A 17,067-nucleotide genomic window follows, 5' to 3' on the forward strand; every position below is an offset into this window, starting at 1 on the left:
GGAGTCTGGTTAGAAAAAAATACTGAAAATGCCATGGTTTAAGTTTTATGGCATTGCATTGTCAGTGAGTTGGCCAAAAATTGTGGTGCAAATGGGTTGAATGCCTGATAGAAATTACATTTTGGGTGACTTTCCATTTATCCTGGAAGCACTAAAGTGACAGAAGAGAACAGACCAGAATAGAACCAAAGATGTAAAAGCTAGGCATACATTACATAAACCACTGCACTTTGTCTTGGTGTTTAATAATACAGTTCAAAACTGCACTTCCTCATTTGTGTATCATCATCCGTCTTAAGTAATCTATGGTAACACAGCCACAGCATTGAACAGGTCGTACAACATGCCCCAGCATAAGTCACACAAAATAATCAGATTTTATTTTCATAAACCAAGATAGCACTCTGAGGTCTTCACTTCTTTCCAGCATACAACGTCCTCTTTTTGGACAAAGATTTTAAAAGAAGAATCTCAATAGGAAACTTTAAGCCTCAAGGATGGACATAATAGACACTATACAGAAGAAGTTCACAAAAACTGTCTAAATTAATATTCATGGGCAAAAAAACTCAATCGCTGACCTAAACTAAAATTCTGATTATATTCACTCAGTTGAAAGGCTGCGCTGCCCTCTTTAAACATTTAACACTACAACTTTTATGCTCTCCACAGTCGCCGTTTAGCATCCCGATTCCTTACATTCCTACTGACCACAGTCCAACTGACCACCCATCACCAACCTTCACAGATTTGCCCCCACTTGTATCCAAAGAAATGCTTTGACTCACAAGGAGCTGACAGTAATTCCAATTCCAGATGAGAAAACATACACAACCACAGGAAACTCAGAGCTTTGAATTCTTATTTATTTGCATAGACGAGGATTTTATGTTTGTGTGAGTAGACATTTTCGCAAGAATACAAAAAGATTACCAGTGTAATGCTGAAAGCACGCCACTTACAGTTATGAATGAAACCCCTATTTCCGTGGAAGGCAGACAAGTTTGTGTGTTTGTGTGTGTGTGTACCTACAGGAGTCTATTTGGCATCCAGCACATGCCAAACTGGCTCAAGACCTTGTGTTTGTGGAGAGATCCGTTAAAGATATGATTACCAGCTCCCAAGGCCCCACAGTCAGGGCAGCTGAAGTGAAACCACAAATGTAGCGTATCAGACAGAAGCCTTCCAAGTTTCCCTCGACGTTTTCCAAGGTCTTGCTTCACAGAAAGGCTTTGATGGCAACAACAGAGAGCAAATGTGATGAAGCAAAGGGAAGAACAACGTGCGAGAGCCTTATAACAGCTCTGTGGGGGTTTGACACCATCAAAGCTAGAAGCACCAGTGAACCGGCAGCTGCCATGTTGTGGCAACAATGATATCCAGCGCCGTTCAGGACAGCGTAGCTCGCTTGCTGCCAGTAGCACCTACTCACCCTAAGCCCATCTCACTTCAAAGGCTCAGAGATCACAGGTTCAGGTTCAAAACATGAAACGTGAACCTGAGAACAAGCTCAAAGAATCCTGGTAAAAACCCGCTCTCTCACCTTTCACACAGGTACCTCGGAGGGCTTTTAGTTACAGCGACAGCTTTTTTTTTTTCCCCCCCCTCGGCTGCACACTAGTCAGACTGGTCCCGTGATAAGAAGATCACATTGGAGCAGCTTTTATAACATCAATACTGAACCTGTATGTAACTTTACTGGATCAAAGTTCAGATTTTTTGGACACATTTTCCATGTGCAAGATAAATGTCTATACGCACATCCGAAAGCCATCCAGTTCTGTGGGGACTTTTAGCTCTAAAATTTATAAAACAGTTTAATTTAGCAAGAATTAGATAACAGTCATACACACACTCTGCAAGAAATACGTTGGGCATGGATGGAAATAAAAGAGATAGCCTAGCTATGATCTGCTTCAAAATATATCATCCGTCATCTCTTTATAATGATCTCTAATTGGGAGCAAATTAGTGTTTCTGCCTTTCAGATTTTCAAACACTTGCTCATCAAATGGGAAGTGTGATCATCTGTCACCGACAGTTTCAGATGTCCAACATTGTGTACAGACCTTATACCCCTTACAGGTCTGAAGGAATCTTTCAGTTCCTTGAAAAAAAAAAAAATTCCTGGCACTGAAAGTTCCTCAGAATTTACCTGGAAATGCAACTGAATAAGCACATTTGCTTACAGAGTTCTGATAGAGTCCTGTGAAGCTGCAGGGACTGCAAGGTCTGTTGATAATGTCTCATAATGCTTGCGACACACCTTTCACGTGACACGTTTATCTGATCTTTTGTTAACAGATACAAACGAGAGTTTTAAGTCAGAAAAATCACTTAAGCCCTGCGATATTATCAGCCATATGTTTCCTCATGCTGTCAAGCCAGTTTTCTAAATCCACCTCTCAAAAAAACCCAACAATGAGATCTAATGAGCTCCATCATATCTTTCTCGACTTTTAATTTTGCTCCGCTAGTGTGCCAAGAAAAACAGGAAGGATCTGGAGCACCCAAAAACTGAAGGAGCATAAAACTGCACTTCCCTCAGACAAGTTTGGAACCGATTCCCTGTGCATGTGTGTCCATGCAAATTTCTGCAGTGCCAAACCTGACTTTTTTTCCCCTCCCGTAACAAAAACATCAGATAGTAGAAAAAGAATTTGCTGGGCAAAAACACTACACGGATAAACCAAAGGGCCTTGGCTTTTTTATAAACAGCGCACTGCTTTCAAGTTACCATACACAATGGCCAAAGGGTTGTATAACACATCACGCCACTAATAGGTAACAGACAGTTTTCTTTGCACTTTGACAAATCTGTGATACATCGTTTCTTATCACAGCTGCTAATGTATGTGTATCTATAATGTGTGTGCATGTTTCACACAAAATGCATTAGGTTTATCACTCCAAAGATAAGACTAAGCTCATAACTTAATGGTCCTTACACCAGCCATAGCAGCTAGATATGGTCAGGCAGTGTGCGCACACGTGCAACCTACACACATACACACAGACGCACGCTCATGCACAAACATACAAAGAGAGCAAATACAGAGAAGCCAAGCTTGGAGTGAAACCCAAACATCACAGAGAAGATTGCCCCATCGTGTGTTTGCCCAGCCCCTCCTTACCACCTCCCAGCTTCATGTTTGGGGCACACCCTGTCCGTTTCCTGGGTGAAATGGCTCACACACACACACACACACACACACACACACACACACACACACACACACACACAAAGCAATGATGGCCAGTCTTTAGTTACCTCCTGTCCAGATTATGTTCAACTTGATCCTTGTAAATGATCTCTAATTATGGTCCTAAGCATGTAGGTTGGGACTGTGTCTCCTCTGTGTGTGTCAAATGTCTGTGCATATGAGGATTAGGCTAGTGTGTGAGGGCTAAGTTTCCTGCCAGAGCAGAGGGAGAGAGAATCAGTGAGTGCCGGAGCAACCTGGCTTCAATCTCTGGCTTTCATTTAAACTTTGTAAAGCACCCTGGCACAAGAAGCTGAGGGGTGCTTTACAATTCAGCTATTCTTAATATGTTGACCATCAGACCCGTCTGTAAGGCAGACAGCAACAACTCAAAGGAAGCAGACCGAAAACTGTGCAGACACAGTAAAAAGAAACAGTGGTAAAAAACAATGAGTCACATTTTGTGTTTTACTGCTTAAAGAATGCAATGGTGGTATTATAAAATGATTTAAAAAAAAAGAATCCAGTACAAAAGAACCTTTTCGTAGTTTCAGAAACAATCCTCTTCATCTGGATTTTATTTACATTTTTTTCTTCACATGCAATTTAGTGGTGAATGAGCCCCATATAAACTATTAAACTTATCAGAAATTACTGACCATGAAAAACTTTTTTCATGGTCAATCTCCACCTCAACCCTGCAGAAACTTGGGAAATGGACCATCTCAGTCTCTGTTTCTTTTCAGTTTCTGCAGGACAGAATTAACTGAATTTGACATAATATGTCTGCGTGTAGCAGCACATGCAAAAAGCAGGTTATGTTATGGATAACTATGACTCTGTGAGACCAAAACAATGACAACAATGGAGAGGGAACCAAGTCAGTAACTTGGAAGTCAGAAGCGAAACAAAGAGCCTTTCTGACACAGTAAACCCAACAATAAACTACAACACAGCAACCATTGCTGTTCTTTGTTTCGCTTCTGACTTCCAAGTTAAACCAGCAGCTTTGCAGGGAGCACTTACATTAGAAACTTTCTTAATCTTAATCTGTTCTGCTGTTGAAGATCAGGTAAACTTCACTAACTCATTGTTTCAGAGAACATAAAATCTACTTTTACATATCTGCTAAATATTTTATGGCAAGCAACCATATAACTAACTCAACAGTCTCAATAATTATTTTTAACAAGCAATACTGAGGAAGATGTAAATCTGGCTAGCATAACTGCCTGTTGTGTACTTCGTAAAATGCACTGAAGTGGTCAAAAACACTTTACTGCAAAGTATAAAGGAGTCAACGCCACTTCTCCTTATTAATGTGCATTAAGACCATTTAAAATATAAATTTGTGGAATCAGTCACATTCACAAGACTGCCACTAGCACACATCAAAACACAGAGTGCATTCACATGCTCATGATAACCTGCTACAGCGCCAGTTTTGCTCCATTTACAAAGTTAGTCAGACAAGCCTCACTACCAGTCCAGCTAGGTTTAATGACTCATGCAGCACTCAACTTCAGTAACACACTTTATGGTCACCTAAAGTGTTCTTTGTTCTGGAGAGGTCAGTAAACAGCTGTTAGCAACCTTCTCTCTTTATGGCCCTCAGGATCCTTACAAGTAGCTCAGCGGGCACAAACAGCTATGCGAGTGCTTTGTAAAGGACATGTGAACCTCTGAAAGGTAAACAAGTTCAAAATGTTTTAAAGTATTATGTCATCTTCAGATTTTGGACTGAAAAACAATTCACATTGTTTATTTTAAGTTAAGTGGTATCCCTAATCACTGGGTTTGTACAAGAGTAGTAAACTGAGCGCAGCAGTTTGGGGATTCCAGAAACAAAGCCGCCACGCTACTTCCAGGGAGTATCCCTCAGCAATAAAACACAGGCATGTCAATACGAAAGAGGGGATTTTTTTTTTTTTTTAAACAAAAAACTGGACATATGGAAAATATCCACTTGGTATGGCTAGCTTGGTTTGGTGTGAGTTAAAGGAATCTTACAGAGTGAGAGGGGGACTCGCGTAGGAGGGGAAACAAAGTGCCAAACTAAAAAAAAAGGCAGGTATGCTGTGAATTAGGCCACATGTGCACAAAGATCTGTTTATGCACACACACAGATGTTCAAAAATTCATTCCTGCATGCAAGTCCACAGCAATATTTCAACAAATGAGACCCTTATGGGAATGCAGAGGCAGAAAGTACAAACTGACTTCTTTAGGAAATGAACTAAATTTCTAAAAAAGTCAAAAATAAATTCACCAAAAGCAGAACACGGTTTTGAAAACAAATTATGGTTTGTAGTAGCTTTGTAGTATTCATCCCTTTCCTCTTTCCTGACAAAAAGTATCCCGATCAAACCACCTTCCTTAGAGCCAACTTGACATGGGAAAAAAAACTCATTACAAGCAAAGACAGCCACTTCACAACCCTCAAGAAATTGCTCCAAGCCACCTGCTTTATGAGGATGATTCAAAGGTTAAAGATTAACACAGATAAAAAAGGCATCAACATGGTAATTTGCAGCGTGACAACATGGAGAGACCGAGCATATCAATAAGCTCAGGCTGTATCCCCCTCCCAACCCTCTGAATCATTCCTGCTTCCATTTGTTTGCTCACTCCTTCCCCCTCCAATTTAGGTCATTTTCACCAAATTCTCACAACTATCCTACCACTCTCCTAATTCCGGCCATTTTCTTTCTCCCTTCCTGTCATTCTTCTCTTCCCTCCTCCTATTATGCATTGAAACTTTGAATGTGTTTGGCAGCTCATAAAGTAAGTCTGCCAAGTTCGCTGTGTGTAAATATGAGCTGCACATTCTATCCCTACAGGCTCAAACCATGCTTCTGCAAGTATATACTTTACTATGTAAAAATACGCATTGACCAGCATGCAGATAGCACATGGCTGCAGACCACCGGGGCTCATATTTGCTTTGGAGCGCATGTGTTCATAACACTTGCCTTTCACGCTCAGAGCACTTATACTCCGATAAATGCAGCTTTTCTCTTGTATAGCCAAGGCTATATTCCAACCATTGTGCTGTTGGAGCTGTGGGAGGGTTTAAAATGAATCTGTACAAGTTCACTGGAAAAATATTTACCTGTAAAGAACCAGAATTTGAAGACAGGAGTGAGCGCACCAGACATGACTTGACCACACACTTTGCACATCTCAAAAAGCCTTCAATCAAAGCTGTTTGTTCGTGTGTGTTCTTGTTTATTCTTCACCAAGCCTACCAGATGGCAAATGAGTTCAATGCCATGCAGTCTGTTGCTGACTGTGCATTTTTCTGGTATCCAAGAACTCTAAAAACGTAACTAAATCCCGAATATGCTATGATGAGTGACGAGAATGTAAAGAGCAAGATGGAAGTAAAGCAGCCCAGTGGTCTTCACTTTGGCAGCATCTTCGTAAAGTCGTCAAGCAATCAGACTTGTGCGACTGCAACAGAGTGAGAAACGAGGAGGAGAGATCCCAGAGGAATGAAAGTAGGAAGAAAAGATGAGAAGAGAGGCCAAAGGTCGAAAAACACCCACTCCACTGCTTTTTCTCTTTTCCATTTCCCACTCTCGCTCCCATGTTGAATCCTGCCTTTTGTGGCACTTTAACCAATACATTTTCTCTCCATTTTAAACCAATCTACCAAATTCTTTCATCTTTTTTTTACAGGCTATGGAGAGGTTCCCGATCTTCCGCTGCGTCCACTTAAGGTCAACCTCTGTTTCTGATAGAGATGTAGACTTGATTTCAACTGACGCTAAGGACCTTAAAGTGTCAGCCTGGATTTCACACTGCAGTCAAACAAATGTAGAGAGCAGAGGAAGAAAAGGGGTGGGGGATTGCAGAGGTGGGAGAGACAGAGTGAGACGAAAGATGGGATTTGAGACATGGGGTGGGGTTTCCACTGAACAGCTTCCCAATAGACCAACAATGACCAGGACATGTGTTATAATGCAGACACTTTGGAGGATTGATGGAGGAAAATGAAGCTTTCTTTCTTCAATGTGTTTCTGTGCACATCCGCCAGCCAGATTTAAAACATCACTTTGCATGTTATCGCTGGTAAAGCCTGAAGCTTGAACTCGATCTGTGACTCAGCAGACCCCTGGGGTTTCGTGGCCTCACAAAAATAGTTAATGTCAACACACACAGCTGGCAGGATAATTACAAACAAATGCCTTCTTCCTTCACATAATTACATAAAACCCTTTAAATGATTAAAACAGCCACCACACATAGGTACATTTACACACATTATGTACACAGATTAACACATTTTATCTCCATGTTTACAAGATGCGAGTTAAAAGCTGAGCCTCTGGCTGAGACTCTCTGTTAGCGACACTGTGGACTTGAGGAATGTGCAGTGTGCTTTTAGTTGACAGCACCGGTGTTTAGCTGTGGGAAAAGCATTCACCAACAACCCATCCCTATTTTCAGACACTCAGTGTCGCACCCACTCCTGGGACACTCACGCGACCCTTTGCCGCACACGCCCTTCACCTCCCTGCGAGAGTGACACACTAGCCTCATTCTCTGACCTTGCTGGATTTCAGCCTGCTTTCTGCAAAGATTCATCAGTTCGCAATCTCTTTCTACATGAGCCATGAGATCTCATTTGTTTAAATTGCCCCGAACCTCCACCCGTCCAGCCGCTGTGTGCCTGTAGGGCCTTGCGCTAAGTGCTCATGATTGGAGGGGAGCAGATGTCTGACCAGATGACTGGACAAGCAGGGTGCAAGGAGGACGACGGAGGGGTCCATTGTCTCCTGCATCTCTAAACCAAAGAGTTTGCTCTAAACAGTAATTATTCCCCCTCCTCTTCCTTATGCCCATTTGTAGCCTCCCCCCCAACTGCTGTCTTCAAGGCTCTAATTTGGGTCACAGGCTGTAGAATGGCATCTCAACACTCAGTCCAACCTACACCCGGGTCAGAGGACACTGAGACATGTGTTGGCTTTCAGAGACATGAGGATATACAAGCAAAGTAGAAAATAATTTTAAAGGGTAATTTACATGTGGATTTGAACTGATGCTTTGAATGTAGCTACCAGTGAAATTCTACTTTGGTAAATAAACACACAAAGTTTTGTAATGTTCTGCAGCAGCAGATCTCTATTTGCAACTGCCAACAAGTAAATACAATTTCTAACCACTGTAAAAGAGCACCAAAGGCTGTGTGTGTGTGTGTGTGTGTGTGTGTGTGTGTGTGTGTGCACCATCACCTCAGCATCACAAGGAGTTTAACTCAACAAGTCTGCGAGAAAACAAACATGCTTCACTCAAAGCCAGAGGTGAGGACAACAAGCAGAAGACGCCGTTAACTGAACAGCGCTGACAAGAGACCAACGCTCCAAATACACTTCACGCCGCGCTGTCAGCTGTGGACAAATATTACACACACCCAGCAAAAGACCCAAGAGCATAAACAAGCAAGCCTTCAGAGGCCAGTAAGCATACCTTGTAATCATATCTCGCTGTCTGATGTTTGACCAGTTGCCACTTGAAAAGGGCTGCTTTTATACTTTTTGAGTTTGCTGATCAAACAAATGTTCACCACAGATTTCATTTCACCAAACAGAAACATAACCCAGATATTCTTCAACAAGAACGTGGTTTTAATTCCCCTCAAGAGATGTGCAGATGTGAAAATACCATGCAAAATCCAGTCCCATCACTTCATAAATAAATAAATAAAATAAATAAACTCTTGGGAAATGTGTTTTCAAGTTAGACTTAGAAAAGATTAAACATCAATAATAAAAAAGAGCTGCTGCTTACCAGTAGGCATTTTGATTTAGCGCTCCCTTTAACGAAAATGCAAGTGAATGAGTTGACAAACGGGTTAAGAAATGAAAGAAGGATTTCCAACGAGGGTCACATATTCAGATTATTCCAAACAGTACTCCCAGCAGTCTGGATTTTTTTTTTTTTAAATCTCCTAGTTTTCCAAAAATTTCCCAGTCATTGTGAATCTTTTTCCAGAGATCCAACATGCAGTCCGCTCCACTAAAACACACAGAGGTGCAAACACTGAGGTTGGATTTTCTCCTGAACACACTCCTCAGGCTGATGTTCTTTCTTTTCTTTCTTCTAGTTCAGCTGGCCGAGGATCTCTGCCTGCCCTTCTGAATGCTTCTTTCCCTCCCTCTATTCTGTGGCAATGCATCTATTTTGTTCATGTGTGTGTCTATAAGAGTTCATGTGTGTGCCTGCATATGAGAGTCTGTGTGTGTGTGTCGGAGTGAATGGCCTCTGCTCTCCTGCTCCCTCCCCACTGGGTATTCCCCTCCCCCTGACTCCTCCTCTCCCTTGCTTTCTCTCTCCTGCAGCAAATTATAAGGAGCTGGGAGTTCCACATTAAGTGCCTCCTCTCCCCTTTTCCTTCTTTTATCTTTTCCCCTACTTTATTTCTCCCCGTTCTTTTATGCTTGTACTCCAAAATAAAACTTTTAGCATGGTCCGCAATGCATTGTAGGCCAGGCGGCACCCTTTTTGTGTCTGTGTGCGTGTCCATCATGCTCAGCGGGCAGCTGAACTGCTGTTGTTAGTGCACAGCTCCACAGATCACACTCATATACGCACTTTAAAAGGAGGGGGGGAGTTACGACTGATCAATAGGCTGTGAGCCGGCTCAGACAAAAGCTCCTCGTCCACCGCACGGCTCATTGTGCCCAGATTAGAGAAAGGCTGGAGGGAACGAGCACACAAAATCTCAGAAGAGGAAGGATGTGGACAGTGGATGCCATGTTAAACTTGATTTTATACTTTTCCACTCTATCATGTCGTCTGCGGGCTTTGAAGCAGTCTAAAGTTTCTAAAAAGTTTCTAAAACTTTAAGATCGTTAGGATGAATATGTTTTGGGTATAACAGAAAGCCTTCATATCAAACTGCAGGTGTGTAGTAGTTAGTAGGTGGGAGGGTCTTCTTAAAGACAAAAACTTAGACTCTTTTGGATCTTAGACTTTTTTGGACTGAGTAATGATTAAGAGGCTAAAGCAAATGATACCATTAATTTTAATCATTCACATTAAGCCTTCTCAACTGTATAGCATTGTCATTTTTAATGGCTGGAATATCCTTTTAATGTTGCTTTAACACAATGGCTGAAAAAGGATGTTTTTAATAAAAATCAATTTCAAAATGCTGGAATATTTGGTTAAGGATAAAAGCTGGAGTTGCGTTTCTGTGGACATACACAAATGTTTTTGTGAAGTGAAAAGAACCCCCTTCCTTCCGGGCACTTAAACGTTTATCATTCTCTCATCTATTTAGAGGGACACTCCAAGAAACACACATGAAAAATTGAGTGTAAATCCTGCTTCAGACTATTAAAACCTCATTAATCATTAGATGACAAGTGTTGGGGTTTAATACACAGCCGTATCTAAAAGGAACATAGTGTTAGTTTAGGCACACCACCAAGTCAGACTCGGCTGCAAACTGGAAATCGGTTGATCTCCTTACTTATGGCTCTGTCGATATCCTAGTACACATCCAGTTGGTTAATCTCCAACAGCCTGCTCCATCCAGCGCACAGTTGCTGCACGACTGCGAACTGCTTTGCTGTTTCTGTCAGGGCTTCAAGCTGGCTTCCACATGGACACAATAGTTTCAGTTTCTTTGTTTAGCTTTTTCTCCCGTTTTCCTGCCTTACATTTTTGTAGCTTTCTCTCCTGCAACATTGTGACCACTTTCTCCGCCTCGTCTGAACAGGAACGTGTTTTCTTATGCGGGTAAGGAAATGGGGGTTCAGCAGTATTCAGATAGTATGTATTGTACACAGACTGCAAAGCCTGTTCGTTCAGAATGATTCTGATTGGTTAACATAGGCATGTTAAGAAGAGCTAAATAGGCTGCTGCACACGTTTCGTAAGTCTGACAATAATTTACAAACTTTTTTGTTTTTTTGCTTGGTGTAAAAATGTTTCCATACACATTTGTGTTAGAGGTGACCAGCAGATTTAAAGACTTATGGGAACTGATTTGTTTTCCAATCTTCTATTTTTTAAAGCTCTTTAATCTTAAGTTTAATAAAGGTTTTGCATAACAAACAACTATTTAAAAGCAGAATTTAGTCCTTTTTCTTGCCCCCTTAGGATCCCTCAGATTCATCATGCAACCCTTGTGGATGTCACAACACTTAGCTTGGGAACTGCTGCTCCAGAGGTGCACCGTGTATAAGTTCACAGGACACTTATAAATCAGGACATGCCGTGTGTCCCATCAGGATGGCACACGTGAGACAATGGACCATCAGTTTCACACACTAAAGCAAATATGTTGCCTATTTGTTGTCCCTCTTAAATGATAAGGACTGGTCCCAGCAGCATGGGGTCTTGCTAACGGCCAACCTCATCTTGTCACAAATACTAGAATAGAGACCCCCTTGGACTTTTCTCTCTCTCTGCTTCTCATTCTCACACGCAAACACAAACACACAAGGGCCAGACCTAAAGAAGCACGACCCCTCTCTCTAATGACTTGAGGGATCGTTGACCCACGAAGCCCCTGAAGCTCCACTCTAAATCCAAAACTATCCACCTGCCACTCCCCCTCTCTGCTACCTTTCACCCCTCACACACACAGCCCATGACGAGCACTTCCAGCTTGGCAAACATGCAGCAGGAACGTCGAAACTCCTCAGTTCAGCTAAGCACGACTTGCTGATGACAGAAACCTACAGCCACATTGTTCCTTATCTGATACCTCCCTTTATGCTCCTCCCTTAATAACAGTATAACTTTTATAATAAGTGTGATTATCACTGGAATGTAGTCGTCGCTTTTAAGAGGAGTTGTTAGTATTAAGGTTTTTGGGGTTGCCAAGATAATTCGGGCCATTGTGCTGTAGTGGTCACTATGGCAACTTCGAGGTATCCATCTCCATGGTTGAGCGGCATGTGGAAAGACAGTGAGAGAGCAAGAAAGGGGGAGGAAACGAGGGAGCAAGGGAAGAAAATGCTTATTGTCAATAAACCGTTCCATTCCTCATAACACTTGGGCAGTGCAAACACTGGAGGAGGGCACAGGGTTCGTACACACTCTTATCAGCTTTTACTGACACACACACACACACACACACACACACACTCTATCATAACAGCACTGTAAACTCATGACTTAAAGACCGGAGGCACTTGAAAATGTTTTACTGTGTGAGTGTGTAATCAGAAATTTAAAAAAAAATAAAAATTCCAAAACCTCTTTTTGCATGTCCTGGAGGGAGGAGGAAGGACTGCAGGCGGAGAGAGGCGGAGAACTAATTTGATGGCTATTATTTCAGTGGGCAGTGGGTGACTGAATTTGTGCTTGCATGTGTGTGAAACCAGGTCCAATCTCCAACTCGGATAGCCTGACAGCTTCTTCATTTTCTCAGCTGTTCGCATTTTAAAGTGAGGGGTGAATGTTTCTGTGGTAACGAGGAAACGTAAAGTGAGAATACAGCGGGAAACGGATTCAGAGGACGGGAACGACCGTGATTAATGACAGGAGTTAGTGGGTGGAGAGGTCATTCATATACAGTTTCCCCCTCCCTGTGTGACCCTGTCTGTCTTTGTCAATACTGAGATGGATCATCAGCAGACACATATACACAGTCTTTTCTTCCACTCACAGAGACTCTGTCATAAACACTTAAAGCCTTTGTTCTTGCCGCCTGAGCTCTTCATTAACCCTTTAAAAAGACAGCGTTGTCCCTTTTCACACGAAAGGATAAAAAATAAATAAATAAATATCTTCTGTCTCTCATCATCTATTTTGTATCCAACATATCTTCGAAATTAATATCCAACAGAAGCAGCATCACTATCACTTAAAACATGTCTTCATAGGAGACCTTTGTCATCACAGTTCGAATAACAAACCATGTGGTCAAAGTAATGGAAACACCATTTCCCTGGATTGAAAAATGTTTACTCACAGCTGGAAATAAAGGAAACAGGCAACGTGTGTCCAAAAGTTGGTTGAGCTCTCCTGACTTCCCTTTGTCCCTTTGCTGTTCGGGGGCTTTGTCACATGAATGTAAACAAAGGTAATTTGGAGGCATTTGCAAAACATCTGATGCCTTTCTTCGCCGTTTTAAGTTGTTCCAGATGTTATGTTAATGTTTGTATTGATTCAAATCTTTTTTAACCTCTCCATGTAATAGCTGCTGTTCAATAGGTCACTGTTAGTCCAATAAGCATACAGAGTTGTGAAGCAATAACTTGTTGGAAGTGGACCTAACCAATCAGTAGCGAGGATAATTTAATGTTCACAGGGAAGTTAAAGTAATGGCTCCAAGAAACGTCAGTATCTATCAAGGAGTAGATATGTAGGCAACAAATACTATATTGGGAAATTCTGTTTTAACAGACCTTAAGGGGGCAATCTTGGAAATCTAATGTAGCTCAGTAACAATAAGATCCCTTCCAATCTAATCGTGAAAAATAAAGCTGCACCCAGCAGATGATTAGTTTAGCTCAGCAAAGACGCCAGAAAAAGCAGAACCCGCCTTAAATCAAGGTAACAAGCCAAATCCACCTACAGTGCCAGCTCCTCCACACTAGTGTATGCTTAATGTTAAGAAGCAACAAACAGAAACTCAAAGTGGTTACATTACAGTTGAACTTAACAGTCAACGCATGATATTGCCGGTGTCAGTGTTGTTCCTGTTCCTACAGCATAAAAGTGATGTTGGTCCAGGATCACCATTGCAACAATCATATCAGCATTAGCCAAGAAGCTGGCTAATGATATTAAAAACCTACCACCAGTGAGCCAAACTAAATTTAGGTAAAAGCAAACCTAACTTGAGAATATATTTATTAAGTTGCGCAAATCACATGAAAAAGAAAAACACTCAAAATGCAGAGTATTTGTCCTAGAACAGCGTTTTATATAAACAAGAGCTTTTGTTTCTCGTTTCCCCGCATTGCAAACCTATGACATCACAACAACATGATTGGTCAGCTGCAATGTTGATCCTGGACCAACATTATGATGTTGCAGTATGATGATGATGATGATGCAGAAAGACCACTGACACAGGGATATCAGATTCATCTCAGTCAACATTCAGCAGCTTGTACACAGCTACAGCCATCTGATCCATGTGTGTTGCCAGTTTTCTGTTGCTGCTTTTCTGGCAAATGCAGTAACTCTTTTGGTATCGACCTGGACTGTTTGCCTGCATGCTACCTACACGGTCAATACTACATGCACTATAAGTGGACTAAAAGCAGATAGAAAGCTTGATGTTGTCCCCTGCAACATCAACATGGGGAAGAGATTACTGAACGTTACTGAACGTTACTGAAAATTACTGAACGTTCTCACACATGTGAACTATAATTGAAAGGTATACAAAATAAAGTTGTGACAATTTGAACCAAGCTTAGCTGAACTGCATGATTTTGCAACAACTGACCCACATGCAGTCCAGTTAAGTATTTTGAAGTGACACAGACTGACTGTTCTTAACACACCACCTGTGATGTGAGAAGTTGTTGTCCTGTTACTGCCTGCTTGTCTCATGCATCAACACGGTCTATAAATCATGAACAGATGTATGGAAATTCTAGTATTTGTTGTGTTAGGACTAATTTTGTGAAACAGGAAAGGAGAATCTGCGATCCCGATTATCTAAAGTGATGCGGTGATTTTCCCCCCACTTCCTGATTTATGAGTCTTTCAGATTCTCGGACGGTATTCCCTCAGGCTGCAGCAGTCCATTCTCGGTGCCAGAACAAGTTCAGGAATTTCTGCCTCATCCCAGCCAGAAATCTGACTGAAGCAGCAGATAGAGCTTATAAAAGAGCAGGAATCCCTCAAAGCTGGCCAGAGAAGCTGCAGGGAGAGTCCAGGAAAGCAAAGGAGTGTCTTCACCATTCCAGCAGACAAAACAACAACAACAGTGACACAGAAATAACTCAAGCATTTACGTCAAGAACAACAACGTCAACAGCAACAGCCGCAGCTAATGATAGAGCTGAGTGGCACCAGGGGCTGGAGCAGAACTCTGGAAAAGTATTTATGATAGGAGGGATTTTCAGTATGTTTGGATTTTCATCAAGAAAAGGCAGATAAATGAAAAGAAGCAAGATTTGTTGAGCAATCTTCCACAGGAAAATTATACTTAAAAATGTGACAAAGTATAAAGCTCTGAAACAGAAGAGAGAGTAATGTGCAGGGCCACAGTGCGTGTGTGTTACATGTATATACACAGAGTTATTGTGCGTTAAGCTAGTACGAGAGCCTGTGTGGCGGATATCAGGAGGAAGCTGTGTTTGGCCTCAGATTAAAATGCAGGACCTGGGGGTCCTGCCCCAGGAAAGGACACCAGACAGGGGGATTTTTCTCACATTAGGGAAACACATGACACAAGCCTAATAATATACACATATATACAAATGTATCCACATATACAAATTTAAATAGAAGTTAATGTATTATTGTTGAACTATCAAAAAAAGATCCTAGAGGTACTCTACTGCTAAACAGATTTAAACAATATTTAAAGTCATGCTACACATGCCAGAGATTTTAACTGTAACTTTATTGGGTCAGTTCACTTTCTTCTGGGGGAAAGCAAAAATATAAGTCTAAATCTGTGCCCATCAGAAGCTGGGTGCTCCAGTTAGGGCACCTCAAATGAGGACAAACCACAAAGGAGAACACACGAGTATATGCTCAGATACACACGCACACCCACATACACCAAACACTTAGGCGTGTCTGTGTTATTGCATTGCAATATAAAGTAAAAAAATTTCACTTACACGCTGTAAAATTTGATTTATGTTGTATTTAAAGCTGACTGTCAAACACTCACTGTGCCCACATCTTTTTAAGAATGCATTTCTAATCAAACAGCTGTGAAAATGATGACAAATCTATTACAATTGGATCTAGTGGCATTTGGAAGATAGGGGAGAGTAATACAGCAAATTCAGGATCACAGATTTAAAAAACACAAAAATAATGGTCAGCATCCCTCAAGCTGAAACAGAAACCAACTACAGCGGGCTGCCATGCAGTCTAATTAGACAAGTTGGCAAAACGTGCTATTAGAGTCATGCTAAATTGAAACTTTGGGATGTATAATTGCCGGCCAGACTGGGTTTGGAGGAGTAACGTCTGCAATTATGATTAAATAAAGACCTGGGCTTTTAAAAAGGAGGAAACAACACAAAACGTGGTGTTCTGTAATGTCTGAGAGCAGACACACTGAGGCATAGCCTTATTTACAGTAATTATCAAAGCAGTTCACACAGCCAAAACCAGAGGCCACACTCTATGCCTTGTCAGTTTACTGATCCACAAAGAGGCTATGATAACCTGTCACTCACCTCAGACAGACCATTTCTACGATTAGCCTTTCCTGAGCTGCTGGTATCCCAGTATCCTTTCACAGGTTAGATCCATTTAGAAAGTTTCACACCTTCTTAGAAACGCTGACACGAGGTAGGTAAGGCTTCGCGTCAAGGCGGCCCAGTCCGTGGTCCACACTTCTACAGTATGAGGTCAGTTCAGAGAGAAAGATAGACACCGAGTGTGAAGAGGGAGAGCGAGGGCGGGTGAGGAGGGGGGGACAGATGGAAGCAAAACGCAACGGAACTGACTGCCCACTGGGAGGGGAGGGAGTCGGGAGGGAGTGGGGGGGAGACTGGGAGAGAAGAGCTCGTAGATCCAAGCAGCCCACTTCCTGACCAATTACTGCTGCAAGACTGGTCGCTCTCCCTCTTTCCAGCCGGGCCCTCGCTCTGCCCCCTCTCTCACTTTGCGGTGTGGAATCGCCGCAAGAACTGGAGAGCTGCCAGCGCTGCAGGCGACACATGTGACAGAAATTGGAAAAAAGCGAGCGGTGCCG

General features: G+C 42.0%; 1 protein-coding gene across 2 annotated transcripts in view; it reads right to left on the bottom strand.

Moving 5' to 3' along the window:
- Positions 1 to 16,783, bottom strand: part of LOC134643461 (pleckstrin homology domain-containing family G member 1) — a 42,797-nt gene extending 26,014 nt beyond the window's left edge. Inside the window, exon 1 of one of the 2 annotated variants that reach the window (XM_063495829.1) lies at positions 16,547 to 16,783. Coding sequence is in view for 1 of the 2 variants with exons in the window: in XM_063495828.1 (XP_063351898.1) it covers positions 8,997 to 9,006 (10 nt within the window). In the remaining variant the exon portion in view is untranslated. Of the gene's footprint in view, positions 1 to 8,996; positions 9,162 to 16,546 lie in introns of those variants that run through there. The other variant, XM_063495828.1, reaches the window with a different exon arrangement.
- Positions 16,784 to 17,067: the final 284 nt, after the last annotated feature.

The sequence above is a fragment of the Pelmatolapia mariae genome, linkage group LG15 (assembly GCF_036321145.2).
Source record: "Pelmatolapia mariae isolate MD_Pm_ZW linkage group LG15, Pm_UMD_F_2, whole genome shotgun sequence".
Classification (NCBI taxonomy): Eukaryota; Metazoa; Chordata; class Actinopteri; order Cichliformes; family Cichlidae; genus Pelmatolapia; species Pelmatolapia mariae.